General features: G+C 42.3%; 1 protein-coding gene across 1 annotated transcript in view; it reads right to left on the minus strand.

The window, feature by feature from the left end:
* Nucleotides 1-6,943: 6,943 nt before the first annotated feature.
* Nucleotides 6,944-14,692, minus strand: part of IVD (isovaleryl-CoA dehydrogenase) — a 29,959-nt gene continuing 22,210 nt past the window's right edge. Inside the window, exons 10-12 of the mRNA XM_073566721.1 lie at nt 11,955-12,059; nt 10,827-10,899; nt 6,944-7,412 (exon numbers count right to left, since the gene is read on the minus strand). Of these exons, the coding sequence (XP_073422822.1) occupies nt 7,279-7,412; nt 10,827-10,899; nt 11,955-12,059 (312 nt within the window). The 3' untranslated portion in view covers nt 6,944-7,278. The remainder of the gene's footprint in view (nt 7,413-10,826; nt 10,900-11,954; nt 12,060-14,692) is intronic.

Consider the following 14,692-nt stretch of genomic DNA (forward strand, 5'->3'; position numbering starts at 1 on the left):
ACATAATAGATAGAGATACATAATAGATAGAGATACATAATAGATAGAGATACATAATAGATAGAGATATACAGAAATAATAATAATAATAATAATAATAATAATAATAATAATAATAATATAGACATATATAGATAGATATAGAGATAAATATATATAGATAGATGGCTCTAAATAAAAATAGATATAGAGATATATATAGAGATAGATAGATATAGAGATGATAGATAGATAGATATAGAGATAATAGCTAGATATAGAGATATGTATAGAGATAGATAGATATAGAGTTAGAAAGATAGACAGATATAGAGAGAGATATAGAGATAGCTAGATAGATAGATGGATAGATAGATATAGATAATAGAGATAATAGATAGATATAGAGATAGATATAGAGATAGATGGATAGATCAATAGATAGATAGATAAAGAGAGAGAGATAGAGATAGATAGATAATGAGATATAGAGATAGATACAGAGATATAGTGTTAGATAGAAAGATAGATATAGAGATAGATAGATATAGAGATAGATAGATATAGAGATAGATATGGATATAGAGATAGATAGATAGATATAGAGATAATATATAGATAGATTAGATATAGAGATAATATATAGATAGCTATAGAGAGAGAGATATAGAGATAGATATAGAGATAGATATAGAGATAGATATAGAGATAGATATAGAGATAATAGATATATATATAGAGATATAGATATAAAGATAGATAGAGATAGAGAGAGCGGTAGATAGAGAGATAGATATAGAGAGAGATAGATACAGAGATCGATAAATAGATAGAGCGATAGATATAGATAATAGATAGAGATAGCTAAAGATAGATAATATAGAGATAACAGATAGAGTAAGATAGAAAGATATAGAGATAGCTAGATAGACATAATAGATAGATATAGATATAGATAGATGTAGAGATAGATGTAGAGATAGAAAGATAGATATAGAGATAGAGCGATAGAGATAGATATAGATAATAGATAGAGATAAATAGATAGATAGATAGAGAAAGATAGATAGATATAGAGATAGATATAGAGATAGAAAGATAGATAGATATACAGAGAGATAGATATAGAGATAGATAGATATATATAGATAGATAGCTATAGAGAGATATAGAGATAGAGCGATAGATAGCGAGAGATATAGAGATAGAGCGATAGATAGCGAGAGATATAGATATAGAGATAGATAGATACAGAGAAAAGATATAGAGATAGATAATGGATAGATAAATAGATAGATAGGTATAGAGATAGATAGATATAGATATTAGATAGAGATATATATATATATATAGATAAAGATAGATAGATATAGATGGTAGCTAGATAGATAATAAATATAGAGATAATAGATATAGAGATAGATAGAGTAAGATAGATAGATATAGAGATAGATAGACATAATAGAAAGATATAGAGATAGATATAGAGATAGATGTAGAGATAGAAAGATAGATATAAAGATAGAGCGATCGATAGAGATAGATAGAGATAGATATAGATAATAGATAGAGATAGAAAGATAGATATAAGAGAGATAGAGAGAGAGATATATATAGAGAGAGAGAGAGATCGATAGATAGATAGATAGATAGATAGATAGAGACAGATAGAGAGAGTGAGAGAGATATAAAAAAAAAAAACAAAACACAATACTCACCTCTCCTCCTCGCTCCCACGCTGATCCCGGCTTCAGTGTCAGGAGCTGCCCCCTCTGCCAGACACACAGCGGGTGCGCGATGTAGTGACGTCATCGCGCACTGGCTGTGAGTCAGGAGCAGAGGGGACTGAGGGCGGCGCCGGCCCTGATTTACAGATGCAGAGCAGCTTACTGGGCTGGGGGCGGGGCCTCTGGGGGTGGAGACTGTGAAATGATATTCACTGCTTCGCAGTGAATATTCATTTCTCTTTAGTAGCGGGGACAGGGGCTCCTGCCTCCTGCTGCTGCTCCGCTGGCAGGGGCCCCCATAGCAGCTGCATGGTGTGCGACACACCACTGGCTGGGGGCCCCTGGAGCAGCGGGGGCCCTAGGCAACTGCTGGCCCTGTATGCCAGCAGGTGCCAGGGCCCACCAGATGCCAGGGCCCACCAGAGAATCCTCCGGTTCTCCGGTGGGCCAGTCCGACGCTGGCTATAGTCCTTTACCAAGATCAGTCCATCCATCCAGTGAAGACCTTCGTAATTGGGTGGGTGGTGGGGGGGGGCAACTGGGCACTTGCCCAGGGGGCCCCCATTCACAAAGGGGCTATCTGCTTCTATATCCTATGAAGTATGGAGCGCATCCTCCATAGTCGTGGCATGTCACTCTCCGCTTTCTCCCAGTGGGAGATCCTCCTCCTCCTGTGGTAAAGGCAATTTGGAGTATGAGGTGCAGAGAATCCTGGACTCTCGTATGGTGAGAGGGTCTGTGCAATATCTGAGGGGTTATGGGCCAGAAGAGAGATCATGGGTCCCGGCGCGAGTGCTAGCAACACCAAAAACCTGACCAGGAAATTTTGTCTTCTGTTACCAAATAAACCTAGTCTGGTGATCCTTGTTAAAAGGCAGATGGAGGGGATACCATCACATCTTCTCTGGGATCTGCTTGTGACGTTTGCTTCTGCCACAATGCACCACTGAATTCATTCTGTGGGCAGTGCTGGTGATGGAGGAGAAAGCAAGATCTGCCCTAGGCAGTGCAGGCTCTACCCATTCCACAGAGATTAGAGTAGCTGGGACCTGTAGTGCTGTCCACTCTGGCAATGTAGGGTCTGGCTGTAGTAATCAGCTATCTGCTTTGGTAAAATGCTAATACGTCCATCTTACTACTGGTAGCTGCCAGATAGATAAGGTCTTCTTCTGGTTTGCTGCTGCTTCTCGGCCTCGGAGTTGTGTATTGCTTCCCTGTTCTGACCTCTGCTCATTTACCGACTACTCTTGCGTCTTCTGATTTTGTACAGCTACTGCCCTCTTGGTTCTGACCCAGTGACGCAACCACTCCTGCCAACTTAACCTCCATCCACCAGCTTACTCTGTGGCTCCAGCACAAGGGCTCATGTGTAAGTCCAGATAGTCATACAAGGGTTAAAACGTGAAGGCAAAATTACCCCTGGGATTTGGTAAATGTGTTGAGATTGCCATGCTCCTTTGGGACCGTACAAGTGCTGGTCTGAGTCCACCCTGCAGCCCTATAGCCCTGCGGCTCTAGATTAATGTTTCAGGGAGTCACACTGATTGTTGTCGAGTCTGTGCAATTCGGACCATTAGGCCGGGGTCACACTTGCGAGTGTGATGTGAGAAACTCGCACGAGTCTCTCGCATCAATACCCGGCACTCGGGACCGGAGTGTGCGGCTGCATAGAAATACATGCAGCAGCACACCCCGGTCTCTAGTGTCGGCAGCAGTGCCAGGTATTGATGCGAGAGTTTCTCATATCACACTCGGAAGTGTGACCCCGGCCTTAAAGTAACAGAGTCAACAACACGTCCATGAACAGTACCGGAGATTTTACCTCTTCATGGTTAATTACCAATACCAAGACTTGACTTTCTAAGTAGATCGAACTGTAGTTGTAAATTGAACTATAGCGCAAATATATGTAATCTTATAATTATGCCAAACAGGTGATAATGATCATTTTCATATGCGAGTTGAAAACAGAAACAGACCTTGGCACACACCTTTGCTCCCAGCTTTGGTATTTAAACGTTCTTTTCTTGTCACTCTGTATGTTGCTTTAGGAAAAATGCACATGTATTCATTCTCATACTATGTGGGTTATTTCGTGATGTACTCGAATACTACCATATAGGGACTTAACTGTTTCCTGTGTGATGATGGGTGTCCATGGCATTCCTCTACTAGTGCATATTTTTGGAGTGACACATCACTATCTTTCTATTTATCAATTGCTGGGGGATCTTGCCCCTCATTTTTAGTGTATTTCTTTTTTTTTTCATATTATCTAATGAAGACTTATTTTCTTATCACTCTTGTTACTTGGTGTCTTTGCACCTTTTGCTATATAACTCATAATTCTATTATGGTGCATGGCAGCACTAACAGTCCTATTTCTCCAAGTACATATACAGTACAAGTGCTTCTCACAAAATTAGAATATCATCAAAAAGTTAATTTATTTCAGTTTTTTAATACAAAAAGTGAAATTCATATATTATATAGAGTCATTACAAACAGAGCAATCTATTTCAAGTGTTTATTTCTGGTAATGTTGATGATTATGGCTTACAGCCAATGAAAACCCAAAAGTCACCTGCAAAGGCTTCCTAAGCGTTTAAAAAGATCCCTTAGTCTGTTTCAGTAGGATCCACAATCATGGGGAAGACTGCAGACATGGCAGATGCCCAGAAGGCAGTCATTGACACACTCCACAAGGAGGGTAAGACATAAAAGGTCACTGCTAAAGAAGCTGGCTGTTCACAGAGTGCTGTATCCAAGCACATTAATTGTAAGTTGAGTGAAAGGAAAAAGTGTGGTAAATAAAGGTGCACAAGCAACCGAGATAACCTCAGCCTTGAAAGGATTGTTCAGAAAAGGCCATTCAAACATTTGGGGGAGATTCACAAGGAATGGACTGCTGCTGGAGTCATTGCTTCAAGAGGAGCCACACACAGACATATCCAGGACATGGGCTACAAGTGTCTCATTCCTTGTGTCAAGCCACTCATGACCAATAGACAACGCCAGAAGCATCTTACCTGGGGGCCAAGGAGAAAAAGAACTGGACTGTTTCTCAGTGGTCCAAGGTGTTGTTTACAGATGAAAGTAAATTTTGCATTTCATGTGGAAATAAAGGTCCCAGAGTCTGGAGGAAGAGTGGAGAGGCCACAATCTAAGCTGCTTGAGGTCTAGTGTGAAGTTTCCACAATCAGTGATGGTTTGGGGAGCCATGTAATCTGCTGGTGTAGGTCCGCTGTGTTTTATCAAGACCAAAGTCAGTGCAGCCGTCTACCAGGAAATTTAGAGCCCTTCATGCTTCCCTCTAGCGACAAGCTTTGTGGAGATGGAAATTCCATTCCCCAGCAGGACTTGGCACCTGTCCACACTGCCAAAAGTACCAATACCTGGTTTATAAACAACAGCATCACTGTGCTTGATTGGCCAGCTAACTCGCCTGACCTTAACCCCACAGAGAATCTATGGGGTATTGTCAAGAGGAAGATGAGAGACACCAGACCCAACAATGCAGACGAGCTGAAGGCTGCTATCAAAGCTTCCATAACACCTCAGCAGTGCCACAGGCTGATCGCCTCCATGCCACGCAGCATTGATGCAGTAACTGATGCAAAAGGAGCCCCGACCAAGTATTGAGTGCATTTACTGAACATACATTTCAGTAGGCCAACATTTCAGATTTTAAAATCATTTTTCACGCTGGTGTTATAAAGTATTCTAATATACTGAGATGATGACTTTTGGGTTTTCATTGGCTGTAAGCCATAATCATCAACATTAACAGAAATAAACACTTGAAATAGATCACTCTGTAATGACTATATACTGTAATAGGAGTTTCACTTTTTGTATTGAAGAACTGAAATAAATTAACTTTTTGACTATATTCTAATTTTATGAGAAGCACCTGTATGCTTAACAACATGCACTTGTAAGGTACTTTGCAAATTGTTCACATTTTCTTATCTATACATGTGATAGATTGTCTATACTTTATGCCAGAATTTAGCAATTAAAGCAACTCTATGGCCACTCACAGCAGATGTAGATTTCAATCTGTTTGGGGAACAGCCAAATCATTACCATATTTATTACATGGTGTTCTCCTCTTCATAAATCCAGCACAAATCAGACTGGACTGTGACTCATCTGTCTTAGGAAGTTTCCCTCCTTAGTATTTATTATGAAATGCAGCAAGACGAGAATTCAAATACAATTGAAAAATCCCCAGCACTACAACCAGGGGGTCACCAAAGTACAGTGAGACTTGTCTGCAATCTACTAAACCTCCAGGAGGGGGGGACATAGTTCTATTAATTTACTCCTGGCATAAACCCTTTCCCCATTTATTCCATGTGTATTGTATTTATGACTAATGATATAGAGGACCTGTCACTTGCTTAAAACAAAAAAGGGAATTAAATACCTTGCAAAATCCCAGCGCTCCCCATGATGCTGCTGCAGAAGAAATCAGTGATTTTTTTCAAGTAATTTAAGTGAAGTTTTCTTAGCAGCTTATCACATGTGGATATTTTCTTAAAGCCTTTCACATAAATCCTGTAGAAAAGCATAGTGAAGCCGATATACACAACAATAAGCAGAATCTGCCTCTGGTGCTGAGAAAGTCTGATCTGTACAAACACTCTCAGTCTGTGCAGTTTTTCATCAGCATTCCATCAGCACAATAGGAGCTGGAATGAAAAGATAAAGACTCCACTTTCTGTAATGTCTCTGTATCTCTGCTCTAACAGATGGATTACACTTAAATGGGTTGTCTAAGACTTAGCAATGATTGCGTATCCTTGGGACAGGTCATCAATGTATGATTGCTGGGTGTACCGAGTGTCTCACTCCCACCAATCAGCTGTTCCCAGTGTCGTCTAGAAATACTCGCTACGGAGCTGCCCAGCACAGCTCCTCCGACTACATAGTGGCCTCGGCCGGTACTGCACATCCACCCCCTGTTCACATCAATAGTAAGAGGAGCGCAGTACCGGCCACTATTCCATAGATGGGGCTGTGCAGCTCCGTTACTGGTCAGTTCTGGCCACAGACACCAGGGACATCCGATTGGCAGGGTGTTGGAACCCCACCGATCAGACGCTAATGACCTATACTGAGAATAAGCCATTAAAAGGTAAAGTCCCAGACACCCCCCTTTACCAACAGGCAGTATACAGCCCCTATAGCCAGCACTGTCCAGGGGGAAATAATGACAATTGTTGCCCAGGTGTTTGACGTATGCTTTATTTGTCCCTGGAACAATACACAGACCCCATAAACGGTGATCAGTGGTGGCGATCAGAGCCCCCAGTCTATTGGTAAAACTATACAGTTCATTGTTTTACGTTCACATTCACTTGATAAGGAGACGGCAGACCAAGCATTGGACCGGTCTGATCTCCTAACAGTTCAGGCTGTGCAGCCACGAGGCTCGCAGCTTATGAGGCAAGTGTTTTCAGGCAGTAGGTGCGCATCCGTCCTCATCCACCGGGTGCAGAGAGATTTCTGCGGATTGAGTTTGGCGTTAGAAGAGCCATGGTCGATGATCTCCAAGGTGGGCAGGTCACTTATACAGAGCATTGAAGGACCTGCCTATGACCAGTCTCCGGACCTCACTAGTACCAGCCCCGATTTCATAAAGCTTGGCATCACGAAGGAAGCGGCCCATGGGGTAGTCATTTATATAGCCATTGCCCCCTGTGGAGAAGAAAAACACAGGTATAAGAACAGTGAATATGGGGCAGTCTCGCCATTGCTGGGTAAAATTGCAAAATACTGGAAAAACAAGCAACTTTTCAAGTTACTTCCTATTAAAAGATCCTCTCTGTCTTTAAGAAAAAGCTTTGTAGGTTACCAGCCTCATCTGCCGGACTGTGCGAGGTGGTTAGTCTGGATCTGGCCAGCTTCATTGTGCCTCTGTCCTCCGATTCTTCAGAGGGAAGGCTGCTTCTGATTGCAGCAATGGAGAGCATACAGGACGGGTAGCACCTCTGGTCCGAGCTGTCAATCATCCAGGAAGCCACAGGAAGGGAAGCAGAGGACGGGAGGAACCTTTTAATGGGAATCTGTCAGCAGGCTATGTCTAGGTAATCTGAGAGCAGCATGATGTATGGCCTGATTCCAGCAATCTGTCACTTACTGGGCCATGTATTGCAGATTCAATAAAAACCAGTGTTTTATCAGCAGGAGATTATCACTACAGGACTAGGCGTCTGATCAGTAGCTTTCTGTCAACATACTGTGTACACAAGCAGCTGCCAATTTTGGGGGGCGGGGTTATACACAGCTATCAATCAGTGGTGTGGGCGGAGTTATACAGGGCTCAGCTTTAGAGCACTGCTAAATTTGCAGCAGTATCAAAAATTACAGCAAGTGGACCCGTAACTGGCGTATTATTGGAATCAGGGTCTTCCAAGCCTACATCATGCTACTCTCAGATTACATAGCAAAAACATGATGACAGATTTCAGTGGATTCAGGTAGCAATCTACATCTGACACCTTTATTTGCACATATCTGAATAGTGGTTAACACGGAATTCCAAAAAACAGTGGTGGTGGTGATGCGCTCGCTCCCAGAGCCATCATTGTCTTTTCATACAGGTGAAGGTTTGCGAGATTCTTCCTGCCCTGCTAGAGGGCTCATTTACTTTGTGGTTTAATTTAAGTCATTTTCTCTCTCTTTTTTGTTTTTACATCTTCAGGCATCCTTGATGGTTTTGCACCAAATTCTTCAAAATGGTGCACACAGTACATGAAGTTTGCACAAAATAAAAATGATTTATTTTTGTCTTTAACCTTTTCTTTGCGACTTTTTTTTGAGAAAATTTGGATATTCCTCTAATATAGCACAAACTAATCACAGAATTTGCTCAATTGATGAATCAGATGAAAACATCTGGCAAACAAAAACCACGGCCGTAATGGTGAATATATAAAAAGAAAAAAAAAAAGGCAAAAGAAAAAAAAAATATATAAAAAAGTGGCAAATGCAAAAATTAATAAAGAGTACAGTTTTCTGCTCTGTGTTCTGGAATGCTGAAAACACCAGAGGAAAACTGAAGAATAAATTACATATGTATCAGTGGTGCTGCTGGATTTGGGAGTGGGCCAAAGGTGTACTAAATTTGGATAAAAAAAAAAAAAGATAAAAATTAAGAGACCACTGTAAAATTTTGTTTGTCTGATTTCTCTCTTTATAGGTATATTTGAGTAAAATGTAAATTGCTCTTTTATTCTATAAACTACTGACAACATGTCTCCGAATTTCCAAGCACTAACTTTTGTATTTATTTTCAGAAAATGAGAAATGGTCAAAATAACAAAAAAATACAGTGCTTGCAGACCTCAAATAATGCTAAGAAAACAAGTTCAGAATCATTTAGAAACAACAATACTCATGTTTTACCTCAGGAAGAGTTCAGAAATCAATATTTTGTGGAATAACCATGATTTTTAATCACAGCTTTCATGCGTCTTGGCATGCTTTCCACCAGTCTTTCACACTGCTTTTGGATGACCTTATGCCACTCCTGGTACAAAAATGTAAGCAGTTCTTTGTTTGATGGCTTGTGACTATCCATCGTCATCTTGATTACATTCCAGAGGTTTTCAATGGGGTTCAGGTCTGGAGATTTGGCTGGCCATGACAGGGATTTGATGTGATGGTCCTTCATCCACACATTGATTGACCTAGATGTGTGGCATGGCGCATTGTCCTGCTGGGAAAACCAGTCCTCAGAGTTGGTGAACAATGCCTGAGCAGAAGGAATCAACTGTTTTTCCAGGATAACCTTGTATGCTGCTTGATTCATACGTCCTTCGCAAAGATTAACCTGCCCAATTCCAGCCTTGCTGAAGCATCCCCAGATCATCACCGATCCTACACCAAATTTCACAGTGGGTGCAAGACACTGTGGCTTGTACGCCTCTCCAGGTCTCTGTCTAACCATTAGATGACAAGGTGTTGGATAAAACTGAAAACTAGACTCATCAGAGAAGATTACCTTACTCCAGTCCTGTATGATCCTATGCTTATGGTTTTTGGCAAACTTCAGCCTGGCTCTTCTTTGCGTCTCATTGATGAAAGGCTTTTTCTACCTTTACATGACACGAGCCCTGCCTCTAGGAGCCTGTTATGAACTGTTCTTGCCATGCACTTCAACCTAGCTGCCATTTACCATTCCTTTTCTAGGTCACTTGATGACATCCTGCGGTTGCTGAGTGACATTCGAAGATGGCAGTCATGCCGGTCAGTGGAGAGTCGTTTTCGCCCTCTGCCGGTCTGTAGCTTTGTTGTCCCCCATGTCTGCTGCTTGACCTTGTTGTAATGGACTGCCGTCTTAGAAATTGTAAGGATGGAGGCAACATGACGCTCACTGTATCCCTCTGCTACTAAAGCCAGAATTGAGCCCTTCTTTTCCTCACTCAATACTTTTCTTTTCAACTCTTTTGGCATGGTTAAAAGTTATTTTTTCATTCCTATTACTTTTGGGATATTACTAGCACTTGTTTTGCCATCCAGCTTGTCCTATTGCAAAAGGATTGTGAAAACCACAGCAGGGTTTTTTTATACTTTCCTTCGTTAAAAAAGATTTGGTTCAGGTGATCACCTAATCAGAAGCACATTAAGTAGAATGAGGCGTACTCTGGTTGGAATTCAACTGACACTGGAATGAAATGGCTGTCAGACATGTAGAGAAGCTGATTTTTATAAAACTCTGCAGTGGGCTCTTAAATTTTGCCAGAGCTGTATATACCAGGATGGTAATTATTTGTACAGATTTGGGGAATATTATCTGTATAGCAGTGTCAGCAGCAGATCCCCCTCCCATAATAGTGCGTCATGATCACATTTTTTGCTACATTTTTTTTCTACTTTCCTCATCTAAAACCTTGGTGTGTCTTAGAGTCGGAAAAATATAGTATATCCTGTACCAGCGGACAGTAAGAATTAGCCAAAAAGGAAAACTGATCGATTTTGTTCTTTTTCACATTTGTAAACTTACGATTTAGCACTTTCATTCATATCTAAAATTTGAATTATTTTTTTGCCTTGGAATGCTACTCAGTGTGTCCAAGTAATAGAAACAAAACTTGTACATCTCCTTACCTAGACACTGGATACCATCGAGGGCTACTTGGGTAGCACATTCAGCAGAGTAAAGGATAACGCCAGCACAATCCTGTAGGTAAATTACATTTAATCACATACAATAACCTGAATTAATCCCTGCAGAGAAAGTTCTACGTTAAAAAGGGCCTGTTATCAAGTCAAAATTAACCAGTGTTTGCTCTTACTTTATTCCCGCTGCTCCCGAGTATTACACTTTGACATTTTTAAAATCCGCCATTCGGTTGCAGAGATATGGGCCTTTTTATTTAGTGTTGGGCAAGTGCTGGGGTCCCACTTGCCGTTGGGGGACACCAGCACGCTATGGGGCCAGTGAGTTGGGAAGCGCGGTTCCAGCTCCTGCGAGTGGACCTCCCACTTGCTCAGGGACCTATCACTTGCAATACTCACCTCTCCCTGTTCCTCCGCAGCTCCGGTGTCTTCTGTGTTTTTGACTGACGTCTCAGGGCAGAGGGCACTGATGACGTGACTAGTGTGCGCCCTCTGTTCTGAGTAGTCACGGTGCAGAGAACCCGAAGATGGTGACCCTGAGGAGTCCAGACCTGCGGCCAGCGAGGATAAGTATTTGATTTTTTTTTAATGTATGGAGCAAAATATGGTTCCTATTCTGTATGGCGGACTATGTGGGGCCCATGATACTGTATGGAAGACTATGTGGGGTCCATGATACTGTATGGAAGACTATGTGGGGTCCATGATACTGTATGGAAGACTATGTGGCGCCCATGATACTGTATGGAGGACTATACAGTGGTTTCTGAGCTATTGTAGAATTTACAGTAGATATCACTCATGTAATGTAAGTGAAATCTTTGGGATTGTACTAAATCTATATTTCTTTGCTGTATCTGTGCATCAGGAATCGTGGCATGTTTTAAAGGGACCCACGAAAACCTGGAACCGGCACTGTATGAAGGATTTATAAAAAAAAATAATGAAAAAAAATAATTTAATGTTCAGGGAAGAAGTGGCAATACAATGAAAGAAAGAAAATGGTAACTTTTCATCTAAACTCAGGTCGCCTTTTAATAAATTATCCATTGCATTGAACTCTAAAAAATGGTTGTAAATTGTATGAAGCTATGACCCATTGGAAATTATACTTACCTTAGCATTGAAGTGACCCTTGTCACAGGCCCTGGCTACATTATAGACATACTGGCGACATGCAGTCAGACGTGTATACATATCCGCCATCTTTCCCTGCATGAGCTGCATAAGAAGACATTTTGTGATCACAAAACAGGGACAAAACTGGCCAAGATGTGGACAATAATAAGAATATACAAGCAAGTTCTGGTAATCCTGCACTATCAGGCCGACTTCACACCACTACAATCCATGGGGGGAGAGGACGGACTGTGGAGTCCAGATCAGGACCCTGCGGTTGGCTCTGACGTCGCAGTCACACAGTCCATGAATTGCAGATATGTGAAGGTAGTTTTAGATATGCCTCCAACTAAGTAGAACCAGTGGATCTGTGATGGATTTTGCTACAAATTTGCAGTGGATTCATCCTATGCACACACACCATACAGACATGCTGCAAATTTATAATCTGCCCACAGTGCAATATGTGTGCGATTCCCCATGTAGTAGATCTATAAAGGCCCGTTCACACCATTACAGCTATTACATTACTCTGTAATACCTGTCTTCCATAGATTCAATAATACAAGAGAGAAAAGGAACAGGCCATAAGAAGGGGATCCCCTGAGGCAGGGAAATAGCATGAAAATATTTTTTATTTGACACAAGAAAACATACAAAAAACATTAAAAGTAGTCACACATGTGACATGGCTTAAACTATCAATAGGCTCATAATAGGGCGAACCACCTTAAGCAGAACTCCAAAATAGTATATAATATGAGCAGCAACCCTATAACCATATAAACAGCATACTATATGTAAATATAACCCATGCACTGCAGCTGTAAAAACGTGCAATGCCCACACAAGAAATCACGGAAAGTTATTATGTGCTCATTTAAACCATAAGCTGCGTACCTAGTCCTAATAGCGAGAAGCAATTAAACCACATGGGCTGCCTGGAATACAGAGAGTATAAGCAAATAGATAAATATAAATGTAATCCCAATAGCAAGAGCAGCTTACCCATGAAAGTGCATGAGGTTTAGAGAAATGCCAGCATAAATAGCAAGACCAATTGACTTAGAAGGGTCCTAAAAACCTGAGGATGAAACCTGAAAACAGGCAGTGTAGAAGATCAAGAATGAGCACGAGGGTTGGTGGTAAATGCTGAAAGCAGCTCTCATGAGAAATAGCATGGAATAGCACCATCTATTAAAAAGACACATATGGAGTTAAGCCAGGTGGAGCAGATACCCAACGCGTGTCGCCACCCTTGGTGGCTTCGTCAGGGGTACTCAGTATGGTTAACCTGTGTCCTTATATCTATTTCTTAATTACAAATGCATCGCAGCTGCGCCGCTTACCAGAGAGGCGTGGGGAGTGCTGTACCGGAAATATGCAAGGACAGCATGTAGCCTGTGACAACGACATGTGAATCTCAGCGGAAATGGAGGACCAGACCAACCACGCATGCGCCGACAGCCGTGAAACTGGAAGCGCATCATCAAACAACAGGGTTACTGTGGCGACAAAAAAAACATATGATCATAGCGCACGTGGGTCGCCCTCCCAGGGCTGTGGGGTACTCAGTACCGGGCCCGATGAGCTTCAATGGGAGTTGTCACGGCAGCTGGGACCCAGCCCGTGGCCCTGGGTGCCCATTGTAAAGGGGGAAATGTTCAGTGTGCTTATGATTATAATGAATGAGTCGTGATGCCACCTGTGGTGTTCGGCAATGAAGATGTTAAGCCGACGCTGCAGACAGATCCTCTGGGACAGATGGTGTGCTGCAGCAATGATGTTATAGCCCTCCACAGGCAGGGCTGTAGTCCCAGGGCAGAGAAGGTGAAGTGACACTTAGATGTTGCAGTGTCGGGCGCAGGGGATGTAGCAGTGCCGGGCAGGTTGACGCAGGAATAAGTGGAGGACACCAGGGCATGTAGTTCCAAAGCTTTACTTACAGTCTGTTGTGGCACAAGAGCCTGCATCCGTGCCGTGTCCTCTGGGTCAGGAGCTCAGCCAACTTCCAGGCAAGATGAAGTACTCCTTTCCAACACTCCGCCAATTTATGTGCCTTTTCTGAACGTCTCCCTCTTATCGCCTTTAGTGAAGTACTCACAGTACTGAGTTACACTGGAGTTCCTCCTGTCTGATGTTCCTATGAACTCTACTTGTACGGCAGACAGCTGTAGCCTGCTTCGTGGACTCCTTACTACCTAGTCCTGGCTCACACACATTGCTGTTGTGCCCCCAAGTCTTGTGTGGGAATAAAGTGGTGACAACTTCTATTCCTCCGGTGTCTGCTGCAGGACCATTAGTATCCATACAAGCTCGGGGACTGGACCCCAGCCTTGCGCTTAGAACTTGGGAAGGGTTCTCCTCCAACCCTGATCCTTAGTTCTCTTCTTCTCCTCACGTTCTGTACTAATCCTTTCCTTCTTATGGAGAGTCAGCCTTTCTATCAAAGTTCCTTTCCTGTGCCAGCGGGCCCAGGTCACTGAGGTCGGCTGCAGCACTCCCTTCATCCATCCCACTCAGGGGATCTCCTTTCACAGACTGACCTCGTCAGACTCCTGTGACTAACTGACTAAATCCTATCCTCTTCCCGCTCTTTTAGTGCAAACTAAACTCCACCCGCCTCCCAGCACGCTTCGTGTTCCAAGCAGGGAGCCACCAAAGGTGCTTTGCTACACTACTATGTTGTGTAGGATGCAAGTGTTGGAGTGTGGTCAGGTGTCTCCACCTTACCT

Source organism: Dendrobates tinctorius, unplaced genomic scaffold (genome assembly GCF_039654945.1).
Source record: "Dendrobates tinctorius isolate UK_male_01 unplaced genomic scaffold, ASM3965494v1 ptg000019l, whole genome shotgun sequence".
Taxonomy (NCBI): Eukaryota; Metazoa; Chordata; class Amphibia; order Anura; family Dendrobatidae; genus Dendrobates; species Dendrobates tinctorius.